This window comes from Dermacentor albipictus, chromosome 6, assembly GCF_038994185.2.
Source record: "Dermacentor albipictus isolate Rhodes 1998 colony chromosome 6, USDA_Dalb.pri_finalv2, whole genome shotgun sequence".
Lineage (NCBI taxonomy): Eukaryota > Metazoa > Arthropoda > Arachnida > Ixodida > Ixodidae > Dermacentor > Dermacentor albipictus.
In genome coordinates this window covers 112799583-112818470 of record NC_091826.1, presented here as the reverse complement: position 1 = coordinate 112818470, position 18888 = coordinate 112799583, and the positions used below count along the sequence as shown (strand labels likewise).

The 18888-nt window shown below is 43.7% G+C and overlaps 1 protein-coding gene and 1 long non-coding RNA gene across 2 annotated transcripts in view; one reads left to right on the top strand and one right to left on the bottom strand.

Moving 5' to 3' along the window:
• The window catches only part of LOC135913318 (multidrug resistance protein mrp-7-like), a 174934-nt gene that overhangs the window by 57587 nt on the left and 98459 nt on the right, over positions 1-18888 (top strand). Inside the window, exons 6-9 of the mRNA XM_065445913.1 lie at positions 427-497; positions 2408-2524; positions 4664-4795; positions 14915-15077. Of these exons, the coding sequence (XP_065301985.1) occupies positions 427-497; positions 2408-2524; positions 4664-4795; positions 14915-15077 (483 nt within the window). The remainder of the gene's footprint in view (positions 1-426; positions 498-2407; positions 2525-4663; positions 4796-14914; positions 15078-18888) is intronic.
• LOC135913320 (uncharacterized) overlaps positions 2381-18888 on the bottom strand; it is a 31639-nt gene continuing 15131 nt past the window's right edge. The window contains exon 4 of the long non-coding RNA XR_010567965.1: positions 2381-2509. This is a non-coding gene — a long non-coding RNA (uncharacterized lncRNA). The remainder of the gene's footprint in view (positions 2510-18888) is intronic.

The following is an 18888-nucleotide window of genomic DNA, read 5'->3' as shown; positions in this document are numbered from 1 at the left end:
TTTTTTGACGGCAGAATAATGTGCCGACCCTTATCATTGAGCTCCGAGTTTTACTTAATTTTTGGGCACAATTTAGTTGAATTAAGAGCTAGATTTGTGAGTCGTAGTTCTTATACCATCTAATTCTTCCCATTCACTACGGCGTTACAATATGGTGATGTTTCCACGGTATAGTATGTATCTACGGTATATAAAGCATATCTTCGTAAACGAACAGCTCAGTACGGATGACGAATACGGATTCACGGAGCACGAAGGCTGCGAATCCTTGTCCGTCGGCACTTTCGCGTTAACTTACGAATTTATCCAGCTTGCTGTTTTGATCCGACGTAAGGTACATCCCAGAGCGCACCACCCTCTAAGGCAACTAAGCAGTAAATGAAGAACATTGCAAATGTCCTTTATTGTAACGCAAACTGCTTTCAGATACCGCCTGGTCCGAAGAACGAAGATGACATGTCGCCCTTTGGAAAGATTATTGTGGCTGCGTTGTTCCCGTAAGTCTTGCTTACTTTTGAAGCTAATAGCCCGTGAATGGAACGACTGAGAAAAAAATTTAGACTTGTATAACTGAAAGGCATAACTGTAAAAGGGCATGGCAAATGCAAGAGAAAGCAAAGGCAACTTGCCGCAGGATTTAGTCGAAGCCATCGCACTACCATGTGGCACCAGCAGTCTGAGAGCGTTTTCATTCAGCGCCATGGCAGTTAGCGGAGCTGAGTAACACTGCCAGGGCAAAGTTTTGCACATGCACAAGTCCCCAAGAAAGTGGACGATAGAACGACCACCACTGTAGCGCAGCTGGTATGTCCGCATGTCATGTCGATGGTATGGGCTCGTCTCTCTTTGGTGACAAGTCATATTTTCTTCAATTTTCATACTATTATTAATGTTATATTTCTATAAAAACAGCATATTTTCCCCTTTCTTGGTCTCATTTCCTATTGAAGTAAAATGGTTCTTGTTACTCAAACATGAAGTCCTCCGCTCTGCTAGGGTACCTAGGCATTATCCGGTGGTTCCACAGGCTGTTTAGCTTTTGTATCGCGTAGTGCACGAAACTACATAACCACCTAAACAGAACCCATGGGCCCTCGCTTGTGGTGACGATGACTGCGTGCTTGCGGTTTCGTTCTCTGTGGTGGCTTCTTGTACGCTAGGGCAGTAATCACTAGCTCAGGATATTGTCACCTGGCATTGAAGCAATGAAACAGAGAACATACAAAAAATTTATATTTAAGCATACTTTATAACTTGATATACTATGAGATGCAAATTTACTTCCTACGGAGTTTAATAAAAACACTGTAAAGAAATAAAGTGCCGGTCCTGAATGCCAGCCGTTGTGGGGATATTAAATAAGATGATAAAGAGGTGTCAAAGAGAAATGAATCATGGAAGTTATCGACATGTGGCTGAATCACATTGGAGTTAGCCGAAATAGTGGCATTCTGTATACAAGCGTTTGTTTAGAAAGATAGACTCGTCATCACGGCGCTGTGAAAGTGGATATCTTGAGAAGCTGTTGAAAGCCACCACTACAGCTTTTGAGGGGCGTATGGAATGTGTCGTTGCTTCAGAGTAATGGTAGTAGTGGCAATTTACAGTAATGAAGTAATGGAAGAAAGTGTAATTTTTATACCATGCAGCCGCTAGTCGTATTTCCGTTTCTTTTTTTCTTTGCGCTCCTCGTATTTACACCGCAGCTGGGAAGTCCTAACTATGCGCTGCCTACTCCTAGAAGTGCTGCAACAACAATGAAGTCAGTTTCTGGGCTGGTTCTTTTGCATACGAAAGGCTAGGGACATCACTGCCCACGTCGCAAGCTGCCGTCGCCGCGGCAGGTTGCATAACATGTGATATTTACCGGGAAACGTATGCGGGGCGCGCTACGTGCTTCGTATTGTTATCAGGAGCGCCTTATCATCAGTTATGTGGTTTAGATGCTCGTTTTCTGCTTGTTCTTGATTGAAAGGAATGATATGCCAGATTCCAAAGAATGTATGCACTTTTCGCGTCGCTTTGCTGAGTGCTTCAAACCTGTTTCACTTCTGCGGGCCAACGAAAGGCCCACAGCTTCCCCAAAAAAGAAACAATAAGCGGATAACGTAAATATTTTCTTGCTGTGTTACAGCAGAGTTCAAATAATGGGAAATTTTTGAGGACGGTGACTGCGTGCTTGCGGTTTCTGTCTCTGTGGTGGCTTCTAGTACGCTAGGGGAGTAATCACTAGATCATGATATTGTCACCTGTCAATGAAGCAATTGCTGCACATATTTAAATTTCACGAATAAAGACAGATGAGCACAACAAAAATGGTAGGGAACGAAAATTCTGAAATGTGTCGCTTTCAAAACATTCAACCAGGTCATTATCTCAGGTATGTTTCGTGCAACTTCAAATGCAGCCTTTTTCGAGAGCAGCTCCGTGGAAGCAAAGACATGGACTCCGCATTTCCAGAGCTCAGGCGTGGAATGAGGTGCAAGGATTTGGTGACGTACCTCAACACCTGCATCACACGCGGGTAAGATCGATCGCATTTAAAGCTACCATAGCCTGTGATTTGTCGCACGCAACTGAAGCGTCGTAGCTCGATATGAAAGTCAGTAGATATGTAACAAAACGAAAAGGTAGGCGAAAATTTTGTATCTTTGCTCTTTTAAGTAGCTTATACTTTCTACACACCCCAGTGAGAACATTTATTGTAAACAAGTTAAACATATTTATAAGCCAGGGGCCCTATAACGTAAAACTTTTCCAATATGTTTTTATTCCAATCTCTTGACGTCAAATTTGCCTAACCGCCGACGCAAGCATCGGGCGGTCACCCACAGGGTGGTCTAAACAGTCCAATCAAACGCTCTCCTCGTTCATAGGAGGTGACTTTTGTTTGCTTTAAAAACGAATAGCATTGCCTACAGGGAGCGGCTTGTCTTTTCTAATTCGCGGGCAAGAGGCGAGGAGCACGCTCAAGTGGAGAGGGATTCGATGGGGCCGAGCCCCTGCACTGAAAATCGATAACCGGATGAAGAGGGTGGTGCCGGTGTCGGTGATTGGTACGCTTTCCCTTACTTAGCTTGCGGTGGCTGGTCGAAAATCGTGGCAGCATGCAATGGAAGCTTAAAAATGACGCTAAAACGGATCCTCAGCAAAGGAGAGGTGGCAGAACGAGGTCGTAAACTTCTCGAAAGCGGTGGAAAACTTACACTCCACGGAAAAGTTTTGCTATGCGCAAATAAACCTATGTTCCCCGGCAGTTGTGAGTAGCCAGTGCCTGAGCGATCGGCGGCAGCCATCTTTTATTCCTTTCGGAACGGGGCAGCCTGTGGCTATTCAGAAGAAAATTCAATTTTGTTCCGCATATTAATGCATCTTTAATGCGTACCCGTCACTTTGACGCGGTGAGTTTTCCCGGTTTTGTGACGTCGCGTGATAGGCAGGTGAAGTGGGTGCAGCCCGAAAACTTTTGACGAATGGCCGAGGTTTAATCGTGAAAAGGCGTCGAATGAGAAAAAGCAATTTTGCTTTTCTTCGCTCCAATCATGCATAATCAGTGTGTACACGTCATATCAGATGGGGAGCTATCGCGGGTTTCGGGGCGTCGCGTGACGGACAGGTGAAGGGGAGGGGGGGGGGGTAGTCAAAAAATGTTTTTGACCAATCGCGAAGGGCTGATTGCAGAATTGGAATAGGCAAGTATGGAATAGTTTTACGTTATAGCGCCCCAGTATTGAAAGCATGACGTACCTTTTATTATGGTAAATAACATTGTACGCAAGAAAGCTATTCTTGATGTTTGTACTTAGGTTTTTGCGCAAATTCCATAGCTGTAAAATTAATGCGCTTTTATTACCACAGAAAACGTAACATTCTCATAAAAATTTTAGTAATAAACTTATTCAGTCTATGGACACAGGTGCAAGAAAAGCTTAGTGAGCGTACTTTCTAAAGACCTAAATTTCAAAGACCCGTGTGGATGCTTAACGCGCGACGTACCGCAGAATATTTACCCGAGAAGTACAGGAAATGTTTACAATGTTACGCCGACAATATGAAATGAAAGAAATTGATATTTTGAAGCAAGCAACTTGCTTCCAGCTCAATCGCCCACGGCAAATTAAAATTTCATATACCTAGCTCATCGGTGACGTAATATATAAGAATGCCTTTCTGCCTAGTAGGAACGGCCTCTTTAGGGTACGCGCCAAAACTGCGCAAAACACCACGCTCTGTTACACTCGTTGCAGCATATCTCTCCCATTGCTCTCAACATGTCATTCGTTAATGGCCAAAAGAAGTGCAGTGGCGATTTGCAGGAAAATTCGAGATATATGCGTTATAATTACATCGGATCTCTTTAAGGTCCCGGATCCACGACTCTAAACCGCATTCACCAACTTGCGAAGTGTCGTTCAGGAGCTCACTCGACACACGTGCCGTCTTTTCTCGGAAAAAAGTTCAACTGACGGTGGACTAGAGCAGACCTCCATCAGTTGCACTATGTAGATATATATAATTACACTACTACCAAAATTTCTTGAAGTATGCTCCCGAACACCATTCAGCTTAGCGTAAGCCTATAAGCTTATAGGAAACCTTTGAGGCTAAGGCGCAGAAAATGCCTCTTGGTTCATCAAAGAGTTCTTCTCCGATGACGCCGCAGAAAGAAGGACGTCATCCGTCGTCGCGTCTTCATCAAGTCCATGATCAGCGTCCTCTGGGTGGACGTGGTTCGAGTCACCGTCTGCACCTTGGCCTACTACGGTTGCCTCTTCGTCAGGGTTCCAGCACTTGAGTGAGTCTTGATTTTATGTTGTTAATTTCAACCAATAACTTGTATATTCAGCTGATCTCGGTCGCGGCCACGGTGATTACAGCGCAATATCGAGGTCCGTGGCAATCTATATTGTTCCGTCGTTACAGAAAATCACCGCAAGTTGTACACAGAATTTCTCTCATTTATTTATCAACACTTGCAAAGCCCTGTAAAGCTCGTACAGGGGATAACATACCTAATTATGTCATAGCCCTTTGCCATACAGAGGATGCGGGGCGCTCAATGGGAAATGCCAAAATGTACGACTTGAAGGCCACGTAAGGATTAAAGGTAGCCAATGTCAAAGTTAACATATGCATCCAGTGGAAGGTAAAAGTGTGCAAAACCGGACGGTAGAACATACAAAAAGAACGAACATACCCAAACGTGTGTGCAAAACGTCAGGGCACAGAAAGTGCGACATCGATAAAATTATAACTCAGTGCAAACCAATGCCACACGAATATGTTCATAATTCTGACAACTCAAATTGCAATTAAAGTGCCGGCATAAATGAATTCAGCGATTGTGAACAGAGAACGTCGCTCGGATGGGGAATTGCAGAGCTCTACTATAAAGAGAAAAAAAGAGTATTTAGTGTGACAACGCTCAAAAATTGGTAAATGCATTTAGCGTTGTTTCTTCCACTGGAGTGTGTCCCAAGGGACATCAAGTGGTCTTGGTTTAGTTTACAAGATCGTACTACAGACGATAAATAAACTTCAGAGGCCAGCTTCCTCTGGCAAGCTAGTTTAAAAGATAGTGTGTTGGCGTTAACGTGCTTTTCTCACCATACTTAGATCTTCTGAGATGAAATTTCCACAAAGGCATATTACACAGACTCACGAAGGGCTCGGCTAATGAGTACTGGCCTCGAAATGTAGGGAACAGGCAGCACAGTCCTGTTCTCACCCACATCAGTGCGTGCGCTACATCCTGGGTGCGTTTCATGCTCGCAGGAATGTCCACCTTACTGACATCTACAGAGTTGGCCCGGGTGTGCTATTTTGCACGCTCTGAAACTCTTCAGTGTCGGTAAAATTGGCGAAATTTTAAGCCGCACAACATGTGTTCTAGCGTTTACGTCCTCGTTGCCGTCAAACACAGTAAAAGATGGTCGCTGCAAGAACATGACAAAACTACTTTTACACAGTTCCCATGCTTCGAACTTGCTATGCGGTATTAAATGTTTATGTAATTGCTTCCGAGTAAAATTGGTAAAAGAACTGTAATATAATGTGCAGTATATTGCACGAGGGGTCTCAGGAAACTGTACGCTGGGAGCATAGGCCAGAACACCAGGCCAGCCAGCCGCGCGCCCACGTGTTGCTGCGAGGACGATCCAGCATGGTCCACTTCACGAGGGGGAAAAATTACCGAGAATGAAGAAATTATACCTGCAGCAGTTCTTGGATATCATGAGAGGAAGAAAGCCAGCAGGCATCACAGGTTTTTCTGGCACTAAATTCATTCACTATGAAAAAATGAGGGTGTTACCACGACCATGGCCAGCTTCTGGAGAGATTATGTGCGATTCGCTCAAAGTCATCCTCCTCCGCGACAACATTGCCGCCGCTTCCGAAATATGCGCACAGGCACCGCTGCTCTCTGACTCCCTGCAGAGCGTCTAACGTTGCAGAAGCTATTAAGTGCCCATGCTGCGGCATCAGCATGGCAGTTCGGGCCACCACCTCCCAACTACACATTGCGGCAGCAATGTGAGCTCGAATCAATGTGGGGGCAGCAGGGAACGCTTTGGTTTATGCGCTTGCTTGGCGACCTTTCGCGCGTTCAGCAGACGTCCTTACTTGGCTACGTGCAATGACCTATGTGTTCAACTTAGAGCTGTAATGAAACTATTGAATATAACGCGCTATCTTGTTGTCCTGTCTGCATGCTTTATAGATGCGTATTAGTCGTCTATGGAGACGCATGTGTCAGACAGAGATTTCTGATTTGTAAACAGAGATGCGCTGACTGCCACGACTTTGTGCATCACACTGCCGTGCTATAAAAGCCAGTTTGCTGAGTTTTGAGGTCCTCGTGGGGAAGCGAACGCGTTGAGACACTTGGCACGTTTTCATTCGACCTTACCGAGGCGCAGTCATAACGCATGGAGAGCTTGCATGGACAAAGTACGCGCACTTGACACAGGTTTGCGAGAGCGACAGCGAGGGTGTCATGGCGTTGCGGCAATGCACTCTACCATCACGCAATGCCTCACGCTCAACTGCGGCAGCTGGTGTTTCCTTTCGACAGCTCAGCTCCGTCTAGGCGCGCTCGTGCCCGGCATTCCGGCTCAATTGGTGCGATTGCACTGAAGGAGTTGGATGCGGCGACAAAATCTCACAGTTGTCTACTAAAGCCTAACCATTCTTTGCCACCCGAAAGGACAACTATCTACTGTACTATACTATACTATACTATACTATAGATAGGATATACTATAGGTAGGTATAGCTATATATAGGTAGACGCATAAGCTATAAGAAAAGTAAGTAAGCAAAACGAAGCAAAAATGAGCTCCCAGCCGAGCCAACCGATGCTTACGTATTAGTCGAGAATTCTCGGAATTTCTGCAGCTTTAAAATGTTGAAGCATTTACATGCTTACCCAACGAGAAATCATGTCCTTCACGTGAGACAAATCACTATAAATAAATAATATGTTCATAAGAAAAAAACGTTAGCGGTGATCAGTGAGCATGATTAGGAGTGATGAGGGCTGAGATGAGTCTTATCACTGTTGATAACGGTTCGACGCAGATGGATAGGGTGCAAAAGAGCAATAAGGACTTCTAATGTACGAAGAAACTCTCATAAGGTTAATAAGCACCGATAAACGTTGTTAAGGGTACGATCAAGTTTGATAACGTTGATAAGGACCGATAAGAGTTGATAAAGGTTGGATCATACCAGTTATGGTTGATAAGGACAGATAAGAATTGGTAAGATTGGATCGATTGAAATATGGTTAATAAAGTACGGATCGTGTCCGATAAGCTTGATAACAACAGATAAGGGTTCATAAGGATTTTGCTGGTCAGATCAAACTTCATAACATTGATAATGACACTGGACTGTATGGAGATCAGCATGGCACAATGGTTACGCGTACTTAGACAACTCCCAGAGGAGTTTCTACATTAATTTTTTTACGTATCTAAATCCAAGCAGATGTATTTTATCGGCATTACATTTGCATCAGGTCGCAACATTCTATTAGATTTGACTACAACAGACTGTAATTAAGTTTTGTGAGTTCTTGTAATTATTTTTGGTAGATAGTATTATCATGTGTAAAAAACCTTGTTGATGAAGTAAATTTTCATTATACGCCATTGATGGATATTTAAAATATTGAAAGTCATTGCATCATGTGCTAAAGTAGGGGAAGGCATTCTCAATATACTTTCATTAAATTAATTGACAATCTCTTACGAATGCATTATTACGTCGTGTTTTCCTCCACCAAAGGTCGTGGGTTCGAGTGATTTAGCTAACCTTGGCTTAATTAACTTCGCCCTAATTAAAACCAAGGGCCGTGAGTTCTACTTCCACCAAAGGTCGCGGATTCGAGCGCCTGAATTAAATCTATCTTAATTTGTCTCTTTTTTTTGGCACAATAAGCGGCATAGTAGCCAGATGTGCAAGAAGACAACGACGAACGCGAGAGCAGTGGCATGAGCGCGTGTCTGTGCAAGGCGAGCTCACATGACTTTCTATAGCACGTGCCACGTTTTCCAGACCATCGGGGGATAAGCCACCTAAGTTTTTTTCCCTAAAAAGGGTGGCCGAACACCGAGCTCTGTGGCACTCCTAATACAAGTGAGAATAAGATGTGATAGGTGACCGTAAAACATAACTGATTGATAACTGTTTGACCATAATTGTTTGAATGAAATTATGGCACTTTCATCAAGTTCAACGTTCCAAACTTTAATGAATAAGTGTTTGTGAGGCACTTTGTTAAAAGCTCTCGATAGGTCAACGGAACTACCCTCGATAGAGCGAAACATATGCAGTTATTGAATGAAGATCTGTCATAAGGTCTAATAATTGCATTTGTCAGGATCGCTTATGTCGAAAGACATGGTAATTATCACTAAGCAAGTGACTATCACTCGGGTGGGCCATAATGTGTGAGTGAATGTTTTGTTTCACTATTTTACAGCTGGTCGATGCAAGTTAAACGTGCCTCTAATTATATGGGTTATTCACGTCATGCGATTTAAACACGGTTGTTTACTTGAGCTATCCTACTCATCCCCATGGCACCCTGAGGGGTAGGATTACTAGAAAACTTAATTACGACAGACGAACACTGACAAGTCAATTTTAGGAGATCTGCACAGTTCTGCACATTGATCTTTGCGTGGACTCATCTTAATGAGCACTCTGTCCATTGCACAGGCTACGCAATTTGCAGTGATTTATTTTGGAAAATGACCAAGCTTGACAATTGCGTTATACAGTATTTGGGAATTAGCCTAAGGCAATTTAACAGTAAACGCAGAAGAGATGTGCTGATTGAATACTTGTGCGCATTCGGCTATCATCATCTCTCGTGAGCAACGGTGAAGCGCGATTTTACTTCGCGGTGAGAAGGCGCCAAAGTTTTCAAGCATCAGTGCTTAACCTATTTGGAAGACCCGCTGCGGTGGCTGAGCGGCTCTAGTGTGGCGCTACTAAGCACGAGGTCGCAGGTTGAAATCCTAGCCCCTGAAGCCACATATCGACGGAAGCGAAATGCAAGAAAGCCCATGGCTCGCGCATTCTGGGCACATTGAAAATCCCCTGGTGGTCAAAATTTGTCAGGAGACCCCCACTACGGCGTGCCGCGCAATGAAATCACGGTTCTGGCACGTTAAAAGTCATAACTCGTTCATTCATTCCGATCTGCAAGAGGGCAATCCAAGTACTGACGTTTGGAATCTGTAACCTCTGTGCGAAATCAATCAGAGAATGTTTTATATCTTAATCAATGAACCGGCCCTTCAGTACGTGTGGCTATCCGGAATACCTTTTACAACATAACATCTCATGGGCTCATTCCAATAGCCCTTTCAGTTGGCGATGTTATCCACCGCGGGTGTCCGTCGCAGATATCACAGGGAATGAGACAAAAAGATACCCAGTTTCCTCCGAGATTAAACCCCGGCCCGATGCACGGGAGTCAGGTACTCTACCACTGAGGCATGCCAGCGCTTCTTTTTTCTTACATGGAATTATGAGTACTATCATGCGAAAAGAATTTACGTTGCATTTAGACGCAAGTGAAAAATAAATGCACATATGCTATGCGGTCCGATGAAAGTTCATGCGAAATGCATTCAGCAACGGGATCAAAGGGTCCAAGCACACTACGGACTTGACCAGCTTCTTCTCGAAAGACATACCTGGTGAAGTGAGGTAGCTCGGCATATCTCTCCATCATGCAGCTTCTTCGTGATCAAGTCCTGGTAACACCAACAGGTGATATGGTGTATTACTGATCGTCTTTTTGAAAGGAAGGAAGCGGATAATGTACGATGAAAGGAAGTTCTTTCTTGATTTTTTTTTCTTGTAAAATGTCCCAAAAATAAAAGGCGACACGACAAAGAATAAAATAATGTTCTGTTGTCTCGGGTTGATTGCAAAGTCTAAAATGTGCACTCCTGTGTACATATAGTTTCATTGCATGAAGCGATGTTTGAACTGGCAGCGTGTAAGTGCGCCGCTTAAAAAGAAACATTTTCGCTGCTGGCGTAATACCCATTTTGCGGACACTACAAGGGACATCATTACTGAATAGAGAAAAATGTGGCTTTCGGTACATAGATTCAAGCAAAAGTCATCTACAAGCGCCATATTTAGTGACGTTCGATCGCTAGCTTTCAGCGGAAACATGCCCTCTAAAGGCGCTCTAGCGCCCGAGGAGACACGCGTTGCAACATGAGCGGCGCGTAGCGTCGATACATGCAGACTTTGCATTGCAGTTGAATATTATCGCACCAGGTGGCACGCCATGTAGCAGCTGCATGCGTAGTGGTGCACTGTGGGTAGAGAAGGTTTGAGAAAGGAGAATGAGCTTTAGCAGATCTATATAAAGATGTCATAATGTAAAAAGAAACATGTATCGTATACCTAATTACACAGGCTGGCTAGATGATTATGTCAGTGCCCAGTTCCGAAGGTGACGCCAACAAATTATTATTATTATTATTATTATCATTATTATTAATAGGTTCGTGTCGTGCTACTTGTCACGCGATGTGAGAGGGGCGCCGCGTAGCGTCGACACGTGCACACTTTGAATGGCAGTTGCATATTGTAACACCATCTGGCACGCCGTGTATAACTTACATAGGTGGTGGTACAAGGTAGATAGAGAAGGTTTGAGGTAGAAGATTAAGGAGATGTATACAAAGATGCTATAACAAAAAATATGTATGACATACGTCATTAAATCAAGCAAGCTTGGTGATAGTCACTGCCCCATTTCAAAGAGGATGCTAATAAATCATTATCAACATCTTCATTAGCATAGTATCCTGCCACTTGTCACGCGATGTGACATGCGCACCACGTAGCAGCGGTACGTGCACATTTTGCATTGATATTGAATGTGATTACACCAGGTGACGCGCCATTTAGCAGTTGGATAGGTAGCGGTACAAGGTAGAAGTCTTCATGAAGAAAAAGAACGTTATGGAGATGTATAAAATTTAATTTAATGGTTAGCATGTGTAGCATACCTCATTAAATCAATCAGGCTTGCTGATTGTCACCACCTCATTTCAAAGGGGATGCCATTAAATACTCATTATCGCCATTATCATCATCTTCTTGATTAGCATGACATCGTATCACGTGTCACGCGATGCGAGATGCGCACCGTGTAGCGTCGATACGTACACACTTTGTACTGCAGTTGCATATTATTACACCAGGCAGCACGCCATGTCGCAGTTGCATGTAGAATGACATGTGCACAATCAGAACTAGATGGCCACCAAAGGTCTGTGGGACGCCGCTCATTAGGCGCCATTAGGGTGAACGTCTTGAAGGGCCAGCGCAAGAAGACAAAGACAAAATGCAAGGAACACACAGATTCTGCTATGTAAGGTTGTATTGGCTGGACAAGTTTGGAGTGAGGGAAGTTCAGAGTAAAATTAATTTTTAAGAACTACTGGGGACTATGGAAGAAAATAAATGGGTTACGAGAATGTATAGGTATTTGCACAGGCAAAACATTAACTCAGAGCGGAGGAAAAGAACTAGGAAGCGCACCAGCAAGTATGCGACCGGTATGGTCAGCAACATGACAATAAAGAACGTCAAACGCAAAGTGAGAGAGGCTGAGACAATCTCATCGGTGGCGACAATGGAAAAAGAAATCTACTATGAATAACTATCTCAAAGGAAAGAACTAAATTAGGAAAGAAATAGTTTATAATAATTCAATTAGAAGCTCTTCACTTTTCAAGCAAGATCAGAATGCCTTAGAGCGCGTAGTTATAAAATGAGGTACACCAAGACGAAGAACCATGTGCTTGCTGCGGTAAAGCTATGGCAATCGTGGACATTTTTTGTTTCAATGTAAAGATATGTACCCTTGCTACCGATTTAGGCTCCTCTAACCAATGACCGAGGGCTAATGGCGAAAAGGCGTCGAATCAGAAAACTACTTTTCTATTGTTCGGTCAAATCATGCATAATCAGTGTGCAACGTCATATCATATGGGAAGCTGTAGCGGTTTTCGTGACGTCGCCTGACAGACAGGTTAAGGGGGGATGGTCCAAAATGCTTTTGACCTATCATGGAGGGCTGATTGCAGAATTGGAATAGAAAAGTTTAGAATATGGTTTTAAGTAATAGTGCCCTTGGTGGCAGAAAAGTACGGAGACCCCAAACAACGGTGGCGTTACATCAGCTACAATGGCAGTAGCTCCAGAGGCACTTGCGTCGAAGTGGGCCGCCGCTCTGCGCAGCCCCAACCTCAAGATACAAGAGTGGGCTGTCCAGCAAGCCCGAGAGGCGGCGACGAGGCTAGGCCTCGAAGTCCCCTCATGGGAGACCTGAGCCCGGGTCGTCAAATTTGCCGGATTCAAAATAAAGTTGTTTCCATCCGTCCATACATAAATAGCGTCGCCAGTAATGGTTCCAGAAGTTTGAGGCCCAGGATTCTTTGTGTTTGTGTGGTTTCTAAAAATGTAGGTAGGACATTAGGCAACATAAGAACAAGAGCTCGGTGGAGCAATCCACCACCCTATTTCGAAGAGGATGCTGTCGCATCCATCCGTCCATCCACCCATCCGGCATAGGTTGTGAGTGGTACAAGGTAGATAGAGAAGTTTCTATACAGGAAAAGATTATTAATGACGTGTATAGAACAATTCTAGAATGAAAGGCATGTGTGTCATACTTCAAGCAGGCTAGGTGACTGGTTGCTACCACAGAAAGCATCTATAGCATACCTAATTAAATCAAGCAGGCTAGGTGACTGTCACCACCCCGTTTAATAGAGGATTCCAATAAATCCTCATCATCCCCATCATCATCACCTCCTTCTTCATTATCAGACCATCTTGCCATTTGTCAAACAATGTCAGAGGCGCATGATCCGCTGCTGAGAAGCATGATTCGCAGCAGAACAGGCGAATCGTAGAGCTAAGCGCGACTAGAACCACGCAACGTCGGGCTCAGCAGACCGCTGTGCAGAGAGCAAGCTGGCCGTGAGACTTCGCTGCAAAGACCGTCTGGTGAGTGCTGCCGAAAATGGAGCTCCTGTGGAGCCGCTCCTCCAGCTTACGCTGTGACTGCGCTGCGTGTACGGCGCAGGCCTGTGACTTCCTTTAGCGATGCTCGTCTTGCGATTATTTCTGCGCCAAAATTTGTTTGCTAGAGAACTAATATTTACTGTAGAGATGCAGCAATACTCCATTTCTGTATTTTCATCGCGGAAGGCATGCCTGCTTGAATTGAACGTGCGATCCTTAGAGTTATTAAAGAAGTCCTCTAAGAAGCTACAAAGTATGCTGTTTATTTTGCCTACAGTTGCTTGGGTGTCCACATATTTTTTACCTCGGTATGGGACACGGATAACGAACAGTAAGCAGTTCTACGGTCACTGATTTCCTCAGTGACAAGCATGTTTGCAAGATCAGATTGATTCGTAAAAATGGGATGCAACACATGATTTTCGTCTCTCATTTTATGAACGGCTTGCGTAAGCTGTTGAAGTTCAAGAGGCGCAGGAACTTGAGACATTCGCTTCAGTTTATTTTGGTGTTAATAGTCACATCCTACCCGTACCTCGCTGAGTAATTGAAGCCTCCCACTACAATAACGAGGGATCTAGTGTACTGTGCTGATGTTATTTTTATTATGTCATTGAAATAGTCGGCTAATTCCGTGCGACTATCTTGTGGGCGGTAGCGTGCACCTATGGCGAAGTTTACAAGTACTATACAAACAGTCACAAGTAACATTTCTAAAGACGTGTCTACAGCAAATACAGAGTGATGATACACATCTTTTAGCTATTATCACGCCTCCTCGTGAATACCGGCCCTATTTTAACGAAGAACGGAGAACAATAGCGGTAAACCAAGTTCACTGGTGCATATGTCGTCAGTAAGCCACGTTTCCGTGCCCATAAGGATGCCGGCTGCGCATATGTGCATGCTTGTAGAGGAGATCATCGATTCTGCGAAGCACAATGCTCAAGCACGCCAGAAGATTTAAACATTATTTCTATGAGAGCTATAATGAATGGTTAAATGTCAATTGGGGATAATCCTATTAGGAATGCTATACAACTTTGTGTACGTTACCGCAGCAACATAGTCACTTGTTAGGCTGTCGATCCTACACACTTTGGGACCCGATTATCTGTAACACTTGCCTTCGTTACCATAAAAGTGCCCTGCCAACCTTAACATTGAATTTAGACTGTAATCATTGGCGGGATACCGACTGAGTGAAATACTGTGCACCTAATCCTACCCGCATGCTCTCTATTTTATGGCATTCCTTTCTAGAAAAGTTCCTGGGGTCCGATTTGTGTCCAGCGCATTCTCGCACAAGTACAGGTCCTTGGCCTCCACTGCGCAGGCTGCTGATGGCCAGCTCCACCCAGGGAGACATGATAGCGGCGGCCATCTTGTTTATGGCGGTCAGCGCGGCGGAATACCTTGTCTCGGTCTACCACATGGACATAGTCATCGTGTTTGGCTGCCGCATGCGAGCCATGATTCAAGGGGCCATCTTTAACAAGGTGACCACAAGACTGTTTCTTTCCTGTCTACGTCGTCATTCTTTTCCAAATGTAGAAGAGACATCCGACGCTACTGAGGTCATTCTGTCTGCTTTTGCGTGTTTTATTTTCTATGTCCTATGTTTTGTAATATGGCTACTGCGAATAGTACCAAACGCTGCTTTTGACATAATTCAAAGGCTGTATTTCTACCCAGTATACTAATACAATATCGTTATATACAGTTCCGAAAGCTTGTTGTGCATATTGTCCAGGCACTTCGAATATTGGATGCTTCTATCTTATTACTGATTGTCCTGAGGAGGCGACGAGCAGTGCGTGCTCAACATATCAGTAATAACCTCAGCTATTTCGCTGTTACAAGGTTGTTTCGCTTAGCCCTGAATGTTCTTCCTTCATATTCGGTTTTTTTTTGTCAGAAGCAAATTATGTGCATACATCTACATGTGGGTAATAAGTTTAGTAAATTTATGTGATAAACGCATCACCCCTCAGCTTCAGTTTAGGGCTGATGAATGGGAACCAGATGAATACCAAGCATCAATTTCCTCAGTGACTGCACCTCCCCTCGAAAGATAGATATATGGCCGGTTCGAGTGTGATCAATATGGGACCTCTGCGTATCGGTGCTACTTGTAGATTATAATTGAAATATTGAAATTGCATGCTGCATCGTTTTTAATAAAGGTATTGCTGGGCTTCTGGGCTTTGCCCAAAACGAATCGGGCTTCTTGAATTCTGCTCTAAGAAGTAAAGTATTCATTGTCACAGCACGTTTGAATTTCCAATGGCTTTCTGCTTCATAATAAATCTATTTTGGTTCTGAGTGGGTAAAATTGTCTCGGAACTAAACGCACTTAACAAAGTGACTACTCATACGCATAAAATAAAACACGACTTCAATATCACTTAAACAATGTACTTGAGAAACTGTTTACTATGCCACTATCCGAAGTAGATTTTATTCCATCATCATCAGATACAGGGGCATAAGTTTCGCTGCATCGTGAACTTCAGTTGCAGGGCCTCTTTTTCGGCACCGCAACATATAGTCAGGGTGATAGTTCTGAGGATGAGGACGGGGGTAGATATGGACGAATCTAGCTTTGCAAAGGCATGCCGGCAATAGTTCTGCTAAGGTCTTTCTCGTTAAAGCACGAGAATACAGCTGCCACAAAGTTGCTTGCAACGCGAGCAGGTCGAACGTCACAAAAACAGATCAAGGCAATTGTACCGAGCGGAGTTAGAATACTACTAATTCATCAAGTTCGCCCCGTACTCAAGGACCATACTATGGCATCAAGCGGCTGTTCCCGGTTAGCACTACTTGCTAAATATCACCACATGTTGAACATAACGGTGCCTTTATGACACTTCAGGAGGAGGCAAAGAACGCGCACGTCTGTCCTGAAAATTCAGCGATGAAAGCAGTTTAAGGAATAGATGAAAAAAGGGAAAATTTTTCTTTGTGCATCCTTTATTTGTCTATAGTGAGGCGCCAATCAGGATTATACTTTCCTTGAGAAAGTTGATTCTTTGCCTATTATAAGTTAAGAGTACATAATTTATTGAAAAATCATTAGTAAAGTGAAAACACACCAAGGTTGCACAGTGATTGTTGTTTATTTTTCAGACATTGGAACGCCTACATATGGTGGATGTAACAAATTTGATTGTTGGAGACCAAATAATGTAGCCATGGTGTTGTTATCACATTGTATAAAAGCATTCATATCCGAAGCTCTTAAAAATCAGAAAAGTGTAAAGCATTAAAAGGTGATCTGTCACCAGGTCATTATTTATGTCATCTATAATTATTACATATTTGATTCAGTTTCCCACAACATTATGAATAGCAGCACAAAACAATATTGTTGACGGAGAACATGTATGATACAGCCAGTCAATTATTAGGCTTTTATTGTCTATTTGAGTCAGTCAATATTTATTTCTATCCAAACATGTTGACAATTATTTACATTGAGCACAAGCCTGTTCATTTGATTTGTCCATTTGATGCAACAGAAGTTAGGTTGCAGCGTCGTCACTGTTCCTTAATGGTCTATTGAAGTATTCAACAACATGATAGAAAAACATAATATGCGATCATGTGCACCCAACGAAGTTTGAGAGATTTCAATGATTGAAAACGGGAAGTTGAAAGCTAAATGTACACAGATTTTTGGGGATGTGCAAGTAGTTCCATTAATCTGACTAGCTGTTACACAAGAAGAAACTGTGAGCTTTGCTTAACTGACAGGCACGAGGTTCACTTACAGGTACGTTATCGAGTAAGTCCGACTCAATTACGCTGCGATAGACTCGGCTATCAGCCTAAGTTTGAAGGTTGTCTGCCTACAGAAATCTTTTTTTCTTTAGAGGCGAATTTCAGACAGAAGGTGTCAAATGTTTGTTCATAAAAACAGGCTTCTCTCTTATTGTCGAAGTGACGATATCACCCAGTCAAGGCCTTGGTTTCCTCGCTCTTGCCCCGAACTTAGCCTGCTTCGTTCACAAGCACAAGCGAGTCATGATATTTTCATTTTATACTTTTATGCGATCACGCTGAACAACGCTTTGGTTAGTTACCGTTACTGGTCAAGCAATTTTGTCGCCAAAAGGTTATGTGGCCATCACACAGTCTTCCCCTCATGTGCGCGAAATGCCCTTGACCTCAGCGTTGTTTAGTCACAACTATTGCTCAAATTTTGTAATCGCGCCACTGTTAGTTTCTTAGAGCTTTCTTTTCCGCTTTCAAGTCATCTTTCTAGGCCTTCAGGTTGTCCAGGAACTATTTTAAGGTTCATTACCTATTTTATAAACTATTAATTGTTTTCCTGAATTCAGTAGCATCTGCGCCTGAGCAGTAACCTTCAGCAGAAATTTCCCTAAGAGGTCGTCGAGAATGCTACCGCTCCCGTTTCCAAACGTGAATTTTTTACCCCAGTTTTTTTATTCCCTTATCAGTTATATAGACATTCCAGGCAAGTTTTCCCCGCTGCCGTCGCCATGATGTTTCATACCAAGTCCAAGTGTGATAACATCGCGACCACGCGCCGTGTACTGTAGGTGGGAAGAATAGCTTGCGAAGGTGAGCCGAGAAGGACAGTGGCTTGATGCAGCGCGTCTTCTCACACACGAAAGGGAGAGTGCGGGAAGATAGGTGCTCGGGATAGGAGCCGGTGGTTGGGGAAAAGACCAGGTTAGTGCGCACCTTATCTTTTACTCCACCTTCGACGACTGAATGCAGCCGCGAGCGCGCCCTACCTTTGAGGTAATCTGTGGTGGGTTTGAAGGCTCGTCAGCCCGAGATGGGCAATTGCTTTGCATGCACTGTGTTCTCGGGCGCCTAGTTCGCGTTAAAGCGAAAGGCAGCCCGAAGGGGAATTCACTCACCGTTTCTGCCACCCTTCATTGCCCCAGCAACCTGACAGCAACGTCCGCGGTCATCGAAGAGGATGTGTTCGTGCTTGCCTGTATGCGACTGGCAACGTGTTTATTAGTTTAGTGAGGGCACAAATGTTTACGGGAATTCGTGCAGTTGATATAACTACTAACTTTACTTCTATATCTGTCTAATAACTTCCTGCCGCAATCAATGGTTCGCCTTCCGGGTGAAACTTCTACTTTCTTCGCGACCTCCCTTATTCTTGGCAGTATTAACAAATTAAGCACAGTAGTCCCAGCCAAACAATACAACTTCGGTGGCGCTTTGTGGTAGAAGCTGTAGCAGTATTGAGAATATAAATGATGCACGGGCGCATGACCAACCTGAATATACAAAATATATTATTCAGCGCGTGCCTTTGTT